The sequence below is a fragment of the Culex pipiens genome, chromosome 3 (genome assembly GCF_016801865.2).
Source record: "Culex pipiens pallens isolate TS chromosome 3, TS_CPP_V2, whole genome shotgun sequence".
Taxonomy (NCBI): Eukaryota; Metazoa; Arthropoda; class Insecta; order Diptera; family Culicidae; genus Culex; species Culex pipiens.
This window is the reverse complement of record NC_068939.1, coordinates 72,539,501-72,559,790: the sequence shown is the minus strand read 5'-3', so window position 1 is coordinate 72,559,790 and position 20,290 is coordinate 72,539,501. Positions and strand designations below refer to the sequence as shown.

The 20,290-nt window shown below is 37.0% G+C and overlaps 2 protein-coding genes across 3 annotated transcripts in view; both read left to right on the top strand.

The window, feature by feature from the left end:
• The window catches only part of LOC120416564 (NAD(+) hydrolase sarm1), a 116,777-nt gene that overhangs the window by 24,426 nt on the left and 72,061 nt on the right, over positions 1–20,290 (top strand). The gene's annotated exons all lie outside the window — the stretch shown is intronic.
• On the top strand, positions 2,201–3,148 carry LOC120416565 (zip homologous protein 3-like). Its single transcript, XM_039578297.2, has one exon. It carries the CDS (start codon positions 2,291–2,293, stop codon positions 3,101–3,103), a length of 813 nt encoding a protein of 270 aa, XP_039434231.1. The 5' UTR covers positions 2,201–2,290; the 3' UTR covers positions 3,104–3,148.

Sequence of the window (20,290 nt, the reverse complement as noted above, 5' to 3'; positions counted from 1 at the left end):
AACGCGACAATTTTCCGGCAAAAAATGTCAAAAACTAGACAAAATAAAACATATACTACTGATTGTAAAAAAACAGCTCATTTACCAGTAAGAAAAAAAGTCATGCTTGTGCTTGAACAGCCATTTGAAAATCACGTTACGTATTCTCTCTATTCATCACCCAGTTCTTAACTGTCAAAATTCCAAAACGTCACTGATAATTATCGGTTCGCAACTTTTGTTCGTGTTTGAAGTTTCGAGCAGGGACTCTGTAAAATACCATCAAGGAATGAATAGAGAAAATGTGTAGGTTTTAAGTTAGCAAATGTACAAAAAAAATTATGCGAACATGAGCAGTACAGCCAGTTATAATCTGGGTGCTGAATAGTCGTTCGCAAAGCGGCCTCAATTTAGAACTGTCAAAGCGGAACCAATTTACTGTTCGCAAAATGCTCCCAAGAAATACGAGTATTGTAATTGATCAATAATTTATTTTGTCAGGAATAAAAAAAAGTTGATGGCGTCGAACTTTTGAAGCATTCAAAAATGCCATTTGGATGCTCTTATGATTCACTAAATTCCACCCACTTCTGACGCAATTTTTCGTCACGTGGAAAACAAAAAAAGCCTCTTTCAGCCGCCCATCGTTTAGTCTATGAACAAAACACGCACGAAGTACTTAATTTTGTCAGCGAAAAGTCTAACATCAACAGATCCAAAATGTTTCAAAACAAGTCATTTGAGCAGCAAAACATATGTCACGCTTGAGCTTGAACATAGCCTTCTACTTTGTTTATGTTTACAGCTGTAGTGCAGTGGTATTAGTGAGGAGTAGTGGGGAGCATTCGAAAATCACGTTACGCATTCTGTCTTTTCAGCACCCAGGTTATAATTAAGTGTTAAAATTGCTTCTTTTCTACTGAAGGGCCCATTCAGCTTTGTCTGAACAAATCTTCATCAGGTTTGAACAGTTTGATCCTTATATTCCGAAGATATCCCAAGTTTGATATAAATTACAAATTATTATTATGATAGCCATATTTCGGCTTTTTACAACGGATTTTCCTTGCCCATTGCGTAAAAATTGAGTTTAAAACTTTATTCACTTTTACAGAGTTGAGAGTAGAGTTGTTCAACACAATAATTAGAATAAAGTGAGGGCACGTTATCACAACATATTAAAAAAAGAAGATATTTTACTATGGATCTTGGTCAATTTCACAAATTGGTATAACCGTCTTCTAGAAATGTCTTGATTTTTCTGTTAAAATTTGATAAAGATTTTTTACAGAAATGTCGTATTCTTCAAGGATCTGACAGCTAAAATATAAAAAAACCAAGAATTTTGTAACATGTCCTACAAATTTTAAAATAAAAGTTGAAACGTAAATTTAGCACTATCATGTGACACAAGAAAGTTCCGCAACGGAATCCACATTCCATAGAAAACCTTCTTATTCGCACCACCAACATCAGTGCAGCGTGAAAACTCCCCAAATGTCCCGCTATATTTTATGGTCATTCCATTTCCAATGAACTTTTGCTCGTTCCAATTGCGTCACATGACAAAACGTGATAACGACACCTTGCAATTTTTTTCTGCGCGATCTTATTCGCGATACCAAATAACTCAATTGGATACCTCTCGCTCGGGCACAGGTTTGTCACCAGCCCACAGAAAATGGCGTGAATCATCCACGTATCGTCAATGTGATACCGGACGGATGGCTGGAATTCCCGCAACGAGTTTCTTTGAGTGATCGTGCTTAAGTTAGACATTGTCGCTAGCTGAGTGTGATCCAGTTGGAAACAGTGCAATATTGTTAGTACGGATTATATGCATGGTGACTCCGTTGCTGGAATTACCGGATTTCCATAATTTAGATTTTTTTATTGAACAAACTTAGTGAATAACAAGATTCCATTAAAATAATCTCTTGGTCAATTATCGATTATCTCGCACATTATATATCTTCAGACGAAAGTTCTAATTCTGGCTTTCATGCCACATTTTATGTAATATTTGCACGAATTTCCACATTCCTTACAATCTTGCAATCTAACGACCATACCATATTTTTCTGAATTTATCCCTTTATCCCAGAATAAAATCACAAATGACTTCTAGATGACGACTCTATTTTGTCGTTTGTTTCGATTTCCGGTCAAAGCTGGCGAGCTTGAAGGAACGGCGTCTTTTCCAAGGTCTGCTCCGTCTGCTCGATCATTAGCTGTCAAACCACTATCAAAGTAGGCATCAACCAGCAAAGTTCACAATCTTTCTCCAACCACGTGTTTTCACCAACCTGAAATGAACGTCCTGAAGTTTTGCGAGCTCTGCTTCCGCCGCCCGAACGAGGTCGGCACGCTGCTCATCTCGTCCTGTCGGCACATGGTCTGCCGGCGATGTGTCACGGGTAGTGCCACCGCCTGTTCCGTGTGCCAGCGAGAAGCACGGATCATCGAGCTGAACGACGCCACCATGCCGGAACAGCTGAAGGAGTACTTTGACCAGAGCGACCAGCTGACCAAGTCCTACAAGGTGACCCAGTTTCAGATGGAGAAGATGGACAAGTTCATCGCCGGGAAGGTTCACCTGCTGGCCAAGTACGAGGAGAAGAAGAAAACGATGAAGAAGCTGAAGGAACACTCGGACGCGCTGAAGAAGGCCATTCTGGAGGAAACGGCACTGATCCGGAAGCTGTACGAGCGTCGCAAGTCCCCGGGGGGTTCCCGCAGTACGCCTTCTTCGTCAACCTCTGCGGCAGGAGGCTCAACGGAGTCACTGCGCGTGGCCACGCTGGAGCGGAACATGCAGAAGCTGACCGTGAAGCGCACGCGGACTCCGGCAACGAGCAGCAGTGAAAGTGACCTGGCCTCCAAGACTTCCGGGTCGAAGCGGACCCCGCTTAACTCGCCGGACGAGGTGTTCAAGGTGCCGACGTACTCGCCCAGTCTGCGGCGGGTGCCCAGCTCGGCCGAGCTTCCGGCCTCGACCCGGGATCGAATCTACCAGCAGCAGGTGCGCAACATGGACAAAGCCATGAGCCTGCCGGTGGGACCGAAGCTGAAGGTGAAGAACCGTGGCAGCGACATCGAGCGGGCTCGCAATATGCACTTTTGAGCATAACTCTGTTAAATTTGAATAAATTTACGATTTTGATTAAATAATGTTTGTTTTGCCATTTTTTATCCGTGAAACGTGACAACGATCTTTACGACGGTGGGTTTTCCCCAGCCGCGTGTGTCCAATAAACAAACCTAGAGGCCGGTTCAATGAGCCTTTCTAGCCGCATGATCGTGGCCTGAGAAATTCTTTTTCGCACCAAGGCACACGTGTTGCGCGTGGTGTTGAATTATAACTAATTTACGACCACACCGCGAAACATTGGCTCCTATTCTGAGATTCGCATGACTTGAAGATTTGCGCTACTAAATTATTCGATTGAATCCAAGAAAAGGAACTCATACCTTTCGAACGCGGTGGCGATTGTCCGCACGATAACAATACGTGTGGCTATTAATTTAATTTGCCTTGGGTATCGTACACTCAAAATCAGAAGTACCCTTCAAAAAGGGTTTTATCTACCCTTTATCTGTCATCCCAAAGAAAAAAAACCCTTTTTGAGGGTTACTTCCACCCTTTTTTTCAAGTTCACCCGTCGTCACCCTTTTGCAAAGGGTTACTACCGGTAAACTTGAAAAAAGGGTGGAAGTAACCCTCAAAAAGGGTTTTTTTTTCTTTGGGATGACATATAAAGGGTAGATAAAACCCTTTTTGAAGGGTACTTCTGATTTTGAGTGTAATTTATATGCTGGGACATGTCCCGGGAAAGGAGGTTTCCCGCAATAAATAAATCGCACATACATTTTACACGTGGCAAATATGTAAACAGTGCACGCTGGCTGTCAAAATTCTAACCTATAAACCGCACCCTACGCAAACATCGAACTATACAAAATTGTTGCCGAATCTTCTCCGAAAGAGATCCGGAAAAAGATCTGGCAGCAACCAAGGTATGTAAATTAGATAAGGTAAGGTGGAATTTCCCAGCTGTCAAAATAGTTAACACGAAACCCGGATTTTATATGGAGATTTTCAGAAAAGTGAAGATTTGACCATTTTCCGGGCAAATTTCACCGGATTTTTTTCTGTAGGGTTATTAAGCATGCCGAACACACTTTTTTGAATTCTCAATATTTTGAAAATGTTGAAATCAAGACTAACGTTTCAAAAGGGCGTAATATTCAATATTTTTGGAAATTGGAAATTGTCTGAAACAACAAGCAACAAAATAGTAAAAAAAAATTCTCAACACATCTTGTGTAGCACCAGTTAATCCCTGCTAAAACAAATAAATCTTCACAAAATAATTACCATTAGCCTTACTAACCCGCCGCTAAATAAGTGGCGCCAAGCCGATCCGTAATGAACGTGCTTGTTTCGAGTAAAAATAAACGCGCGACAGTCAAGTCACGCGAACCATATTAACCAGTCAGTCAGCCAGTTGCAAACGTCGCGACGCCATCGCCGCGGTGTCATTCATTCATAGAAAAAAGTTGCAATGTTATTGTTATTGTATTTTTCCTTGAAAGTCGACAGTTTGCAAACTCACTTCAGCCCTCGTGAATAATGACAGTATAATTGCTCTAAGAGAAAATTATCTACAAAGTGGTTTCGCACACTTGGGATTACTTCCTGAAGGATGTAATAAACGTTATCTTGCGTCTAGATGATTACTCAAAATAAACATGGAAATGATCTAATTTCTTCCTCAGAGCCAAACCACGCGGAAGGGGGAGTCACCTTACATTACGTTGCACTTCTTTTTAAGGTTGATGACTTTTGTGAATGAATTTCGAGGAAAGTGATGCCTCCTTATTTACTACGATCGCCAACTGGGCTATCGCGTCGTTGGTAAGCTGGCTGATAAAGTGAGCGATTACAATCTGAACGACATTATGTCATTTGGTACAAGTGGCGCAAATGACATCATGAAAACAAAACCTGGAATGATGATTCTTTTTCAGAATATGATTGCAACGTGATTCTATTAGTTTGAAAACTTCAAACTTGTAAATATAACATACTATGAAATTTCATCTTATAGCATCTAAAAGCTGCCAAATGTTTGTGCACGTGTAATAGAACACAAACTTGGAACATAGACTACTGCCAACAGAAACACGATGTTGTACATCAAAAAGTTATCCTATCGCACATAGACGCTAAAAATAAAACAATTTTATAGAGTAGTCAAACTGTGAAGCGGTCTGCTGACGTAATATAGAAAAACACAGTTTTGCTTGTTGGTCAAAATGTTGTATTACGGAGTTAATTTTTTCTGCATAAAACGATTTTATATATTTTCAATCAGTTTCACAACCTCACAATTAAATAATCTTTTTTCATTGATTCCGTCCCAGAATATTACACAATATTGCAAGAAACTACTCCGGCTGCACAAAATACCCACGATTAATCCGCGACATCACCTCGCTAATAGTCACCTTTCACCAGTTTTGAAGTCAAATAAATAAAATTTCTGTGAATTTTTCGGTCATGTTTCAAAAGGCACACACACCACCCAAACCAGTTTCTCTTTTATTCGCTCAAAAGAGACAACCGAAAATAATTATAATCCATCCTTGGAAAGCGATCAATCAAATGTGACATGGATTTTATTAAACAGGCTTTTGTTTCTCTCCCGTGCTGGGATCTTTGAGACTGCGTTTGAACTGATGATTCATCTTGGGCATCTCGCGTTTTTCAAAGTTTCTCAATGAAGCTCGTCGGCGGAAAGGTGCGAAACTTGAAAGTTTCTCAATGACCAAGAGTCGGTAACATTCGATCGATATTCATAACGTGGTGTCACCTGACCTCCGAAATTCCAAGTTGGCTGAGAGAATTCTCGTTTTACAGTACCGCAAAAAGTTTTTCCGCAAAACTATTTCTTCAAAACTTAGATTTTTTTGAAAACTAACACCGACCAACAAAATTTCTGCGCAGGCTCAACTCGCGGGGAAGCATGAAGTTTTGGTTACCCAAAATCACGTGCACTTTGAATTTTTCAAAAATATATAGACAAGGTCGGTTTTTCTGCAAAGTTTGTATGGAGGGATTAGGGACTTCAAGCTTCCCCTCGAGTTGAGCCTGCGCAGTCATTTTTGTACATTTTTGTAGGTCAGTGTAATCATTGCAAACCTACTGTATAATGCATTTTCCATTGCATTGAAATATTGTAATTCTGGCTTTTTATTTCAATCTGTATGTGTTCATGTTTGAAAGAATATAAAAAAAAGACAAAATATTATGACAATCAAGAGAAGGTTGTTTATGATAAAAAATATTTATAAACTTAATTTTTTTTAAGAACTGCTTATCTTTAACAAAATGAAAAAAAAAATTATAAAATTTCTAAATATTCAAGAATGGTTTATTTTCAACGGATGGAAAATCTCTTAAAATATGTTTAGAAGTCAGACTTTCTCTTATTCAAAGAATTGCTCTTGTTTGACATAATGTGATAACTCAGAATATTACAGCAAAAAAAATTGGATGGGAAGACACTAAAAAATTGTTTTGAAGTCATTTTCATTTTTTGAAAGAACTGCACTATTGAAAAAATGGATGAATTCACAGAAAAATGGATTTGTTTGTAAGATAAAATAATATTTAAGGAGTTTGTAGTTATTATAACTTGTTTAGTTTTTTCCACAGTCGACCTTTTGTCCTTTAGACATTTTGTCCATTCGACCTTTTGTCCTTCAACCTTTAAAAACATGTAAAATACGATTTGTTCATATACATTCATTGTATTTTTAAAGCAAGAAAGGCAAAGTTAAAAAAAAAACAGTGGATGATTTGAGAGGAACTTTTGCTTATTTTATAATTTCAATTCATTTTTTTCTGCGATTTACAAGTTGGACTAAAATATTTGTATTAATCCATTTTTAGTTTTCTGTTAGTCTAAAGTAAAAAAAAAAAAAAAAGTAGCGAGGTAATCTCGAAAACACAAAACTTTAAAATTCGATATCTCTGGAACGAAACATATTCATTTCTGTCGATAAGTGATTCTTATGTAAAATTGGCCGGAGAACACGATGGTGAGGTCAAATAAAAAAAATAAGTTGGGGTGTTTTGAGATACGGCCGTTTAAAGTTTTCAATTGCGCAATACAGGTAGAAAATAATTAATTAACATTTTGATCACGGAAATGTATTCTACGTCCAATTTCCTTTAAAATTGAGTCTAAGACCGACCCTCTAAGATTTGTGGTTCCTGAGTTATCGCCGTTTGAAGATAGGAGTTTTTCTCAAAAATCGGCAAAAAGTCGATTTTTTGGGAGGGTACAAAAATGGAGGGGGTGGTCCGATTTGGATGAAAATCGGGATTTTTGCATGTTTTGAAAGTATCAACAGCCCTGCCAAATTTGAGCAGGATCGGAGATGGTAATTTTCAAATGCTGTTCCGTTTCAGATGGAATGACCCGTATGAGGTCCTACTCATGTGGATCAATTGGACCGCGCACTGGACTCACAATCCAGAGGTCGCTGGTTCGAATCCCTCGGTGGACGCCCTAAAATTCTAATGGTACGTTCGTTTGAAGAGCCGGTGCGGCACTGATGGTACGTTCGTTTGAGGGCTAGTTCCGCACACAGTTTCGGCGCCATCTTGGAACTGAAACTCTAGTGCCGCACTCGATATTTTTTCAGTTTCATGCAAGTTCCACGCACACTAACAAATGACATTCGAACGTTTGATTAAACCAAAACTGGCATCAAACGAATGTATCATTTGTAGTGGCCGACAGCTATAAAGACAACTTCACTTGAATATGAGCCCTAAAATACGCTAAAGTGATTTAGAATTTATAAATCCAAGATTGGCAGTGATGATATATTGAAAAAAACGTTTTGTAATTTATTAGACAATGAATTATTCCAATTTGACTCAAATTGGGTTACAGAACTCGAATTTGATGTTAAAAGTAAGAATACAAAAAATAAAAAATAAAAAAAAATGTACATGATTCGATTATGCGAAGTCCCATACAAACCTTCGGATAATGAAGTCTGGACTGCACTTCTCTGATAGCAACCTGAATCACTCCACAGCACAACTGGCAGATCCAACCTGTTAAGCAATCGCTAATAGGTATAAATTTTAATCTAATTGGATCACACCGGAGACCCCGGCCATCCACCGCAGATTGAATCAAGTGTCGCGTAGCATCTCCCCCCTTCCCGCATGTGACCGCGCCGTAAGGCCGTATCACAATTTGAGCTCAGCCGCGAAGCCCCCATGAGTAAGCTTAATTTCCGAGAATTCGCGGCAACCAAATGGAGAGCAGAGCCGCGGACACCCAAACAAGGATGATTCAACGCAACGCTCCTCGTACACTCTCTCTCAGGCTTAAGGGGCAAACACACTCACCGACGGTCGATCCTCCACCTCTGAAGTGTTGTGTTTGTGCTGTTTGAGGGCAGGTACCGCTATGGCCGGTGTAGTTGTGAGTTACCTGTTTCTCTCTTTCTCGTCAACGGTCGGTAAGATGTAAATGCTGGTGAATAAATTGGCTCAGCTGAACTTGAATTATAGCACTATTCGCGAGAAAGGTAAATATTACCTGTTTGTTGAACGCAAAAAATGCCGAGCGATAAAATTCCATTTGGATGATTTATCTCATGGAATAACTTCTTGATTACACCAATTTCAAAAGCTTGCACGATCAACCGCAACAGTAGCAGCTTCTCCACCTCAGACGACCCTTGAAAGCGCCACCAGAACACGTGGGTGTTGAAGGAAATCCCACGCTCTCGGAAAACCCACGCACAAGGGGCTCCAAGATCAGCATAAGCAGCATGAGGAAAGCATTATCCGGCCGGACAAGTCTCAGAGACACAACAAACACAGAGGTTATGAAATCGTCGGATAGTGTGACCACCAAGGCTGTATATCATAGGTACTCGCGATCTTGCGTTGCATTAGTGTGAGTGCATGACTCCGTGCCACTAAAACCAAAACAATAACAAACGAACAATGGACTGTGCCAGGAAAACCAAAACATAAACAATGTCAGTGTCAGTGGAGTGAGAGAGTCAGAGTTAACGATTTTGACAACCGCACTACTACACACTCAATCGCGAGTACCTTAGGTAGAAAGCCATGTGTGACCACGGCTTAACGTCGCTGAGAGGGAGAGAGAACTTGGGCACGGATACGATCATACTGAAGATCACTCACTCACATTGTGGCAGATCTTGGTTGAGTTCATTCAATTTTGAGCATCATCCATTGAAAGATGAACGAAGAACCGGCTTATTATAGGAACATACTGACAAGATTTTTACAGACATATGGAACTCACAATAAAAAAGGGGTTTTCATTAATTTGTCACACTTATGAATACTTGTTTTAACTATTATTTATATGTGAACATTTTAACAAATACGTAATCTTCATTCAGACCACATGCCTTTCAAAAAAAAAATTAAGTTAATAAAAGTTTTGTTGTATTATGAATCTGTGTGGTTGAAGTCACTCATAATAGGTAACGTTTTTTTCCATGGACATATGAACGAATTCCTTGAGTTTTGCAATAAAGTTTCATTTACGGTCTAATAAAAACTACTTCAAAAACTCGCAAAAAAACATATGTGCAATTTATCTTTTTATGTTATTAAATGACAAAAAATTGCAGCTTTTTAGTTATGGCAAAAGTTAATCAAAATTCATGACCATTTTTCGAAAAATATCACAATTAAAAAAACGGTAAAAAGCCTGGTACAAATTTTATTTAAAGTTTTTGTCCCTCAACTCCGGTCGAGGGAAAACAAAGGTGCCAAAAACTAAAAAAAACTAAACAAAAAAAAAAGGAAAAATTCACAAAATGCTTTATGCATCAATACAGTTATGCCTCTGTAACCAATTTGCAAAATATCAATTAATTTACGATTTATTTTCTTCAAAAAAAGAAGGCAGAAATAAACGTTATTCAATGTACACAGTAAAAAAAATCATGGTAAGACTACATCTAAAAAGGCCTACAACATTTTTTATGTCACAAAAAATATATAATTTTACCTCTGAAAAAGTGTAATTTTACAACTTTTCTGGCGTAATGTAACTTTTTCAGTCTAAATTGATGTAAAATTACATCATTAAAGAGGTAAAATTCAAGTTTCCAAAATTACTCCTTCCAAATTAACACAATTTTTTTACTGTGTACCTTAAATAGTTAACAATCGATTGTTAAAGTTTTTTTCAATAGAAATTTGTTTATTTTTTCCCAATATTTTTTGACTCCTGATTTTTCGAGGACTTTTTTTAGGGGGAGGGACAAAAACTTGAAATAAAAATTGCAAGCGCCAAATGTAAAATCAATTTTGCAATCCAAAAGTCCTTTACAAAAATGTTGTTGCCGTGCACCTTTTTCAATTTATTTGTTCCCATCTATGAATTAATCAGCTGTTGAAAACTGGTCCAGTTCTCAGCTTGGGAAAGTTACTTCACACAAGTAATGCCTAAACAACAAAATAAATTAAATTTAATATTTTTATTACAAAGGAAATAAAAAAACTGGATTCTTTTCTATTCAAAATGGAAATGGATTTATGAAGAATATTTTTCTATTAAAAAATTGCACCAGCAAAAATAAAAATGTGAATCATTTGAAAAAAAAAAACTTGGATTTTTGGCTACAAATAGTGGAAATATACCCATTTTAATCACTCTAAGCCGTTCAACCAATTCTCATCACTTTTGCCGTTTTCCGCTATTAAATCAACATTTTCAGATGTGTCAACAATGGAGAAGTGCTTGCTCACTTTTGTTTGAGCTATTTATTACTTTGGAACAGGCAAAAACACTTTATTAAAGCTGTAATTCATGATCAAAGTGCTGATAGGCCGATAATAGAAATAGGCTGAGAAAGGGTATAGTTCCCCTATACAAAAGAAAGCTTAATTTCAATTTCAATTTTTTTTTTTGCTACGTTAACTTCAAACTGAAGTTTATTTTTACTAATGAACATGAATAAAATTGGTAGTTTTAAAGGAATTAGTAAGCAGTGGACCCATAAATAAATTTAATGCATTTTTTTCGGAATAACTTTTTACAAGTAGTTTTGCTGGAAAAAAAGTTAAAAAAAATAAGAATGTTAAATATTTATCCATGATTAAAAAATGTCTTCATAGCTTATAAGACCTTTAAAAAACTGAAGATTTGTGAGCAGTTCTCTACGAAATCGGTTTTTTTTAATTTTAATTTTTGTATTTTTTAATCCAGCTGAAACTTTTTTGGTACTTCTGTATGCCCAAAGAAGCCATTTCGCATTACTAGTTTGTCCATATAATTTTGCATACAAATTTGGCAGCTGTACATACAAAAATGATGTATGAAAATTCATAAATCTGTATCTTTTGAAGGATTTTTTGATTGATTTGGTGTCTTCGGCAAAGTTTTAAGTAAAAAAATTGTGATTTTGAATTTAACTTTTTGTCACTTAAACTTGATTTGCAAAAAACACTAGTTGTATTATTTTTTTATTTTTTGATATGATATGCCAACTTTTCAGAAATTTCCAGGTTGTGCAAAAAATCTTTGACCGAGTTATGAATTTTTTTATCAGTAATGATTTAAAAAAAACGAAATATTTGTCGTAAAAAATTTTTCCACTTTATTTTTTGATGTAAAATCAAATTTACAATCAAAAAGTACTTCAGTGAAATTTGTCCCCTAAAACAAATCAAAAAGTAAAAATTATAAAACAAAATTATTAAAATTGTATACAGTATGTAAAAAAAGTATTTACACCCCTTGGGCACTATGCACATTTTGTGATGAAACATGTACAAAATTTAAAGTTTGACAGGAACCTAGTACTACGTTTTGTTCAGAAACTCATGCCAAACATTTTGCTACAAAAAGCTCATGAAAAGATGATTTCTATAAAAAGTTATATAACGAATACTATTACGAAAATAAAAAAGGTGCAAAAAAAGTATGTACACCTTTCGTAAAATTAACATAAATAATGTTATTTGTTGACAAATCACCATAAATCCAGTCTCCCAACTCCAAATAGGTTTCCTTGACTGATTAAAAAAAGAATTTGGATTGAATATAAAGTTTACTAACTACTTAGTATAAAAGTTTATATAACTCTGGAAATTCTATATAAAACTTATCTAAACTTAATTTTGCAAACTTTTAATTCAACTAAATGTCAATATATTACCATATAATTGCTAAATAAACATTTTGGAGTGGGTATAACACCGTTTTGGGGGTATTTGTATCGATAGAATAGATTTTTCGTTGGAATTTCGTACCAACCCGGAATTACGTCGTAGGAAAATCCGCTTGCATCCGAACCGGTCCACGATTCACAAGTCAACCTATGTGGAATCAGAAAGAGCATAAAATTTCCGATCTTTTGATACCCAAACATCTAGGTTTTCCTTAAAACCTACGTTTTTAAATACCTGGGCAAAAAGTAAGTTTGATCCACGAGAACAAAAATTACAAAATTCCATACATTTTAATAACAACGTTTTTGCTTAGGTATTTAAAAACGTAGGTTTTAAAGAAAACCTAGATGTTTGGGTATCAAAAGATCGGAAATTTTATGCCCTTTCCGATTCCACATAGGTTGACTTGTGAATGGTGGACCGGTTCGGATGCCGGCGGATTTTCCTACGACGTAATTCCGGGTTGGTACGAAATTTCAACGAAAAATCTATTCTATCGATACAAATACCCCCAAAACGGTGTTATACCCACTCCAAAATGTTTATTTAGCAATTATATGGTAATATATTGACAATTAGTTGAATGAAAAGTTTGCAAAATTAAGTTTAGATAAGTTTTATATAGAATTTCCAGAGTTATATAAACTTTTATACTAAGTAGTTAGTAAACTTTATATTCAATCCAAATTCTTTTTTTAATCAGTCAAGGATGCCTATTTGGAGTTAGGAGACTGGATTTATGGTGATTTGTCAACAAATAACATTATTTATGTTAATTTTTCGAAAGGTGTACAAACTTTTTTTGCACCTTTTTTATTTTCGTAATAGTATTTGTTATATAACTTTTTATAGAAATCATCTTTTCATGAGCTTTTTGTAGCAAAATGTTTGGCATGAGTTTCTGAACAAAACGTAGTACTAGGTTCCTGTCAAACTTTAAATTTTGTACATGTTTCATCACAAAATGTGCATAGTGCCCAAGGGGTGTAAATACTTTTTTTACAAACTGTATATATATCGAGTAAAAAAAATAGCTTTCGTGTTATTTTAAATGATCTCAATATTACACATGTTTCAGTTCACTCAAAAGCATCCAACGTGAGTGACTCTTTCTCTCACTAGCAAACTTCGCAATACTAAATTTCACTTTCGCTATTCTTGTACGATTGCTCCTTCAAACACTTTTATGACTGCTCTGCCTCCTTCTAACTGAAGTCGATCTGCCCAAGTATTGGTTGTCCTCCACACCAACTCGAGGGGGAACTCAGCTCTTTGATGATAACCCAAGGGACTGCCACCACTCGGACGGCTCAGTCAGTTACTCAACGAACGCCGACCGCAACAGACGCGAAAATCTCGAACCTTAAAAGTTTGAAAGTTTTTGATTTAAGTTGAAATATTATTCAGAAACTTTCACGACGCGATATTCGAAAATAAGGATTTCTCTCGCGATTTTGGGATAATTTATTCGGATTTGTGATATTCATATGATTCAAGAGAAATTTTTAAAAGAGGTGAGATTCCAAAAAAGAAGATTCAAATTTCATCCTTCAAGTGCGCTAATAAAGTGAATGGAATCAATTTCGAGTGAAACAAAGTTTTTGGAAGCCAATGTTGCCAATTGAAATAGATGTGAGATTTATTAATATTCAGTGAAGAATTTCGAAGGAAATAAGTTACTATCATCAGTGGAAGCAAACGAAGAATTTCCGGAGCATAAAAACGACAGTTTAATCCCCGTGCCCACCATAAAGTGTTAATTTAAGTAAGTGATAATAATGGCGGCATGTTGCGCGAGATGCTCCAGGAACGCGAAAAATGGCGCATGTGCAATCGTGACATTTGCCACAATTCCAAGAAAGTTAGCTCTCTCTCTCTCTTGCTCCTTCTCTCTCGTGACTGGAACTTTAGCATGACTTTCCTTTTGCTAGCAAATGGTTCGCTAATTACCACGGCAATAATCATTCAGCCTGGTCGTCGCCGCAGTCAAAACAAAACCCCCGGCGCAAAGAATTACGCTAATGGACTTTTGTCCAATTGTCATCTCTCTCATTCACTTTATGTCACTTTGACTTTTGCTTTTTGCGCACAAGTCAATAAACCATGCTGCAGGTGCACGCCGCCTCCTGAGAGGGAAAGGAATTTCTTTATCAGGATCTTGACCGCGAGAGAGTGGCCCTCACTTTGGTTCTTGCTTGATGTCCGAGGAACCGGTTTCACTGACAGTCACTCGATTGTTGTGCTTTTGATGGAGGAATTTGTCTTGTAGAATGGAAAGGGAGAAACTCGAACTTTCGGTCGTTTATCAACCATGCTGGAGCGATTAGAAGGAGTTATCTGGTTGTGGTGGTGATTGCGAGAACAGTACAGTAGTCGGACAGTCACATGGGACAAGACGGCCTCTGACCAGATATTTTCTTTGACAATTTGTCGCAATTGCAGGGTGTGTCAAGAAAGCACGATCAGACCGTATATGCATTCATTGTTTTAAAGTCTTCAATAATATGATGAAGGATAGTTTTGAAACACTCATTTTTAAGGCATATTGAGATTCAAGCATAATTTCCAAATAAACTACATCCTTGTGCCGACTTAGATTTTTTCCTCGTGACGATCAGTCACAAGAAGGCAAAAAACTCACAAGTGCTAATAAAACTCCCATGCTCGTGCGTCATTACAACAAACCAGTAAGCAACCGTTCGCCCCATAAATACCGGTATCCGATATGGCACGCCAGAGAGTTTCAAGAGCTGAGACGATCGAGACGAGCAGACTTCCAATCGGCGGGAAATTCCCGGCTCGTTGTGGTGCGGCCCAGATTCCGGCGGGTGGTGGCCGCAGAAAACAGAACAGAATTTCGCTGGTAAACAGTAACAACAACAACAGCAGCAGCAAGGCATCGAATTCTGGGAAAAAATCAGTGCAAACATTTACACGCAAATTTGCCTTCTCGTGCTTCTTGTGGGGTTTCGACGAGGAGATGTTTTTGGAATGTTTTGTTGATAAAAATGTTATTTTTTGCCTTTTTTCTGTTTGCTGAGAGGCCCATCCCAATGGGAGCTGGTTCTTGTAAAGAATCTTAAATAACACGCGTTGGGTGTTGTGATTTGCGCCAGTTTTCCTTATATGGTCAAGGGTGTTTACAGTAGGAATAGCCTTAATTGGGAGAAATTGTTGTTGATATTATTTCCTGTATTTTTTTATTCCTTTCGAAATATATTCACATTTTAATGAGAATAAAAAATACTGCAAATAATGTGAATAGCAATTTTAATTGACAGTTGATTATATTTAAATACAGTTTGTTGCTATTGATTGAGTTTAACAGATGAAGGAAAAAAAGCTACAAAATAACCTTCGAAATAGCCAATAGTTCCCAATTTTTGTATGAGCTAAAATGTATAGAAATTTCAATAAATGTTGGAAAATTCATTATCACCTAAATTCCGAAGCTCGAGAAAAGGGGGGAATTTTCATATAAATTCTTTTTTCTCGAGCTTGGGAGTTAAGTGTTATAAACTCCCTTCTGCCCGTTAAAAAATATGACTTGTTCAGGACGTCAACAAACTTTACTCCTCTTGTTTTACGATTTTATTTTAAGTTTATTTAAATGCAATAGGGTCCTAAAGCCCTATGTAAATTTTTATGTACAACGGTAAAAAACACGCTTAAAAACCATTTCTGATCACTTTTTGTTATTTTAATGCAAAAAAAAAGTTGACAAGACAATCTTTTATCAATGGATCAACTATGGTCCCCTTGGAAAGAGCTGGCAAGTAGGAACTTTTCTGTCAAAAAGGATCGCGAGGTTAATTTTTCAAAATTGATTTAAAAATCCATTTTAAACTCTTTGTGGTTGAACAAAGGGTCATTGTACTAAGAAAATAAGCTTTATCGTTGTAAACAATAATATCAGCAATCTGAGCTTAATGTTAGGACCCAATTCCGTGCCCTGATACAAAGTGTAAACTAACAGGATATCGTTACCAAATAAGTTAAAATTACAATTACAATTATATTGTTCAGTTTGATGGTTTTTGACCTGCCTAGTTTTTCATATTTCAAAAATTTGTAATTTTTTGTATTTTTTTATCTGCTTTAAAAATTGTTTTAATAGTGTTGTCAATTTTTGAAAAAAAACATGACTTTTTGAATACTTTGGAAAAAAATTCGTGACCCAGATTTTTGGACAAATTTAGCAATTTTTCGTTTTTTTTTTCGATAAGTCTCGTGGTTGCCCAAGCTTGAACAAAGTGTTGTTTTAAAGGTTCAGAAAACTTCCTACAAAATTTACAGAATGTCTCAAAACTTACATTTGAAAAGGATGACTTTTAAGTTAGGTTAGTCTTGTTTAGTAGTAGTAGTTAGCAGTCACATTGGTCCATTAATAATGTTTTACTTTTTTTCATATTTGTAACTGTATGTACCTCAGCAACCAGAGGTCAAATCTTCAGAATTTCTTAGACAAAATTATAGGAAATTTTCTGAACTTTTCGAAAAAAAATGTTTGAACTTGAGCAACTTTTGAAAAAAAACTAACTTAATCCACATGTGTGGTTGGTGCCTTCCTCACTCTTTACAAACAGTGGGGTACACACACATTTTAACACAAATTTCATCTATTTTTTTAGATCCGGAATAAAAAAGTACACAAATACCACTGAAGTGATCATAACTTGAGACAGGGTTGCCAGAACATCGATGTTTTGAACTAATTGTTAAGGTCTTTCAATTACCTGAATGATTTCTTATGTCATAGGGAAAGCCCCTACAAAGCTTAATGCAAATAAAAAAATCAAAAAATAATTGATAGCCGAAATTTTGGAACCTTCTTCTATTCAATTATTTCATAAGCTTTTAAAATAAAATAAATATGCATTAAAACATAGTCTGGGACATATGAAAATTACTTCAAACTTATTTTAACTTAAAATCTGGGCTTCCTATGCTGACTAATCTAGTAATATTGTGGGTTGAGCATGAGCATGGTTGACTGCCAATGAGCTGCTACTCCGTTATTGAAGTTAAACAATGAATCAAAAATGATCAGTGGGAGCCAACCATCCGTTCACTGTTTAACCTCTGAAGATCCCTACTTTATTAGTCAATACCGGCGCCCTCCCAAGAAGCCTGCAGTTCAGCGAAAGGGAGGAATGTTAGTCCGATAGTTGAAGTTGCAGACTCATCAAGCACATAGTTTTTCGCTATATACTTGTTGATACCGCTTGAGACCGTTGAGTCCACAGCATCGCCTTCAAGCATCACGTGATAAATTTTTTTTTGGGTTAGTAGGATAAGGTATTGGCTTTTCGATGCCACTCGAGCTACGACGCTATGGGGAGGACTTTCATAACAGACCCGTCGGCGAGCCTTCCGAGCAACGATGCTATGGGAAGGTCTTTCTGGTTAACACACACAATCACTCACACACAGTTATTTTGCTCCACTATTAACTCGACGATCCAAATTGTCAGTGCGTCTTTCGATCATTATGTAGAAATGGCTTTTTCACCGCAAAAAAATAAAACCTTATTCGAAAAATTTAAACACAATCCACCCGACGCCGTGCCTTCCGATCCGGCTTTGAAAATCACAAAACAATTAATTAAGTTAACGATTCAACGAAAAAGACACAAATAATTCAGTAAGGCAAGCGCGTGGCCTCACCTCCCGCAATCGACTAAAGTAGGAAACACAATTAACACCCTGTTACTTTGGAACACAATTACTACGACAAACTCAACCGGCGGCGTGCCCTCCGATCAACGATGATAAAGGAAGGACTGATATTATCATTGCTAGAAAGAAATAGCACACATAAAAACACGATCGATCCTGTCAAGCAAGCACGTTGCCCCGACACCCGCAAGCGACACACACAATTCACGACAAAAAACACACGAAAAAAATCACTTTTCACTCCGAATATTTTTTACGACCACGCGCTCCCTTTGCAAATTATGCCACTAATCTAGTAATATTGTGGGTTGAACAAAAAAAACATGATTAAAAAAAACTTTATAGAAATGCATTTTAAATATCAAAAATTTGATAAAAAAAAACATTTTTATCGTAATTTACATTGCGTTCCTCCCAAGAACAGGAAAAGACTTTTTGAAACATTTCCTCTCGTCAAAAATGACTGATGAATGAAACTAACTTTATTTTTCTTCTAAATTGTTGATCGAAAACCATTCCTAAACTTCACACAGTAATGAACAATTTTAATTTTTAAATTTGACGTTGATTTTTGGCAAGCAGAAATGTTTGAAAAAATCGTTCTGCCAAAAACGGGATGGCACTGTATTTACTTTTTTTTATAAACCATAGATGAAATAGGAAAAAAATAAGAACGGTAATAAGCCGACTTTCTGAACAACCTGACGTTTTAGAAAACAGAAAATCACCACTTTTACCTGAAAACCTTACTCTGAAAAAGTACGCAATTAAGATGCAACCATTTCTACACAGGAATTGCGCACATCCTGTCGCCACAAAGTGTGCCAAACCCAATCCTCTCCCACACTATATGCAAGACCTTTCGACCATCCATTATCCATCCAACGGAATAATTTATGGCCCCTTAACCCATTCACTTCGAACGGGGAACGCACATCCATAAAATCACTTCCTCTACCTGACAGGTTCCACAACTGTCGCTTATCTATACGATATTCCTTTCCTTTCTTTTTGGATTTTAAGGCGTGCACCTTTCCTTTTTCCGAAGCACGTATTTTCGTCTCTTTGAATTCCTGTTCAATATTGTGTTCAATGCAACTGCTTTTGTAACTTAACGCCAATCCCTTGAGCCCCTCTAATTGCCACAGGAAATTATCCCATAGTGTGCAAATCTGCCCAAGTTAAAAAATAAAAGTCATCGGAAAGTTCCATCCCTGGAACGAGAGAGAGAGAAAGCCAACCTTTTCTTCGGTCGTAAATTACACAATTCACCAACAACTGCGAAACACACAGGTGCCTGCAACTTTAACAACTCCCACCAACAACAACAACGAAATGGTCATCAACCGATCCGGACCATCGGTAGCGACTCTCCGGTCGCAGTTCCTGTTTCCGCGACGTGAGGTAAGTCACAGCTGTGCAAATTTGCCAACTTGGCAGGGGCGCACGGCCTTCTTCCGTGAACTAACGAGAAGTCGATGGTTCGAATCCCGTCACCACCGACAGTGTGTGTGTTACTATTGAATGATGAGCAAGACTAAATCCTTTGGAAGGGTTTAATTCTGAGTGGGTACGAGGACTAAGCTCCACGTACTCCATGATTTCCACAATGCTGACAGTAGTAACCTATTGTTTTGTAAAACTGTGTTATAATCCAAGAGTCAAAATAACATCAACTCTTAGCACCATCTACTCATTAGTGTGCAGATGGTTGAGTGGGAACGTCGTTCGCTTGGCACTCCCGATGACCACTGTTCGAATCCCGTTGTAAACTAACTCTTTACAATTTGAGACCAATCAACTTTTCTACAATGATGAACTCAAAATCACGCGTGAGGGGTAGATCTTCCTCGGTGATTATCGCAAAAATGTTATACTGAGACTGATGTAGAAAAGCAAAAAAACACAACACATTTTATGACGTTGTATTCGACAAACAGCAGCAGCCCCGTCTGGTTGGTATCTGTCTTTTTTGTTCTTTTTGCTGTGTTCAAGCCGGCTAAGGTTGACTGTACTGACGAGTAGCAGCAAGCGGCGAGGTTCGGTGTTGAAAATAGAAAGAAAAATAAAGTCTGCTTTGCCGACGGAGTGCTATAAAATCTTGTTGGATTTATTCTTTGAAGGCGCAGGGGAAGTATTGCGATCGTCTGATAAATCTATGAATGGCGATAAAAAATTAAACTACAAAAATAAGACTCAACAAGGATAATTTGTTTCAAATAAATAGTTTTTAATTATCCTCAAAACTTAATTTAACTTCCTAAGAAGTTGAATCATCATTTCTTAAACTATTTGCCATGAATTTTTTTTTAATGAATCAAAAGGGTCCTAAATTTCCTAAACACAAATTTAAGCTTCATTTTAGGATCCAATTTG

Bases quoted from the DNA above. Each gene is read 5' to 3' on its own strand.
- LOC120416565 (XM_039578297.2), top strand. From the start codon at position 2,291: ATGAACGTCCTGAAGTTTTGCGAGCTCTGCTTCCGCCGCCCGAACGAG.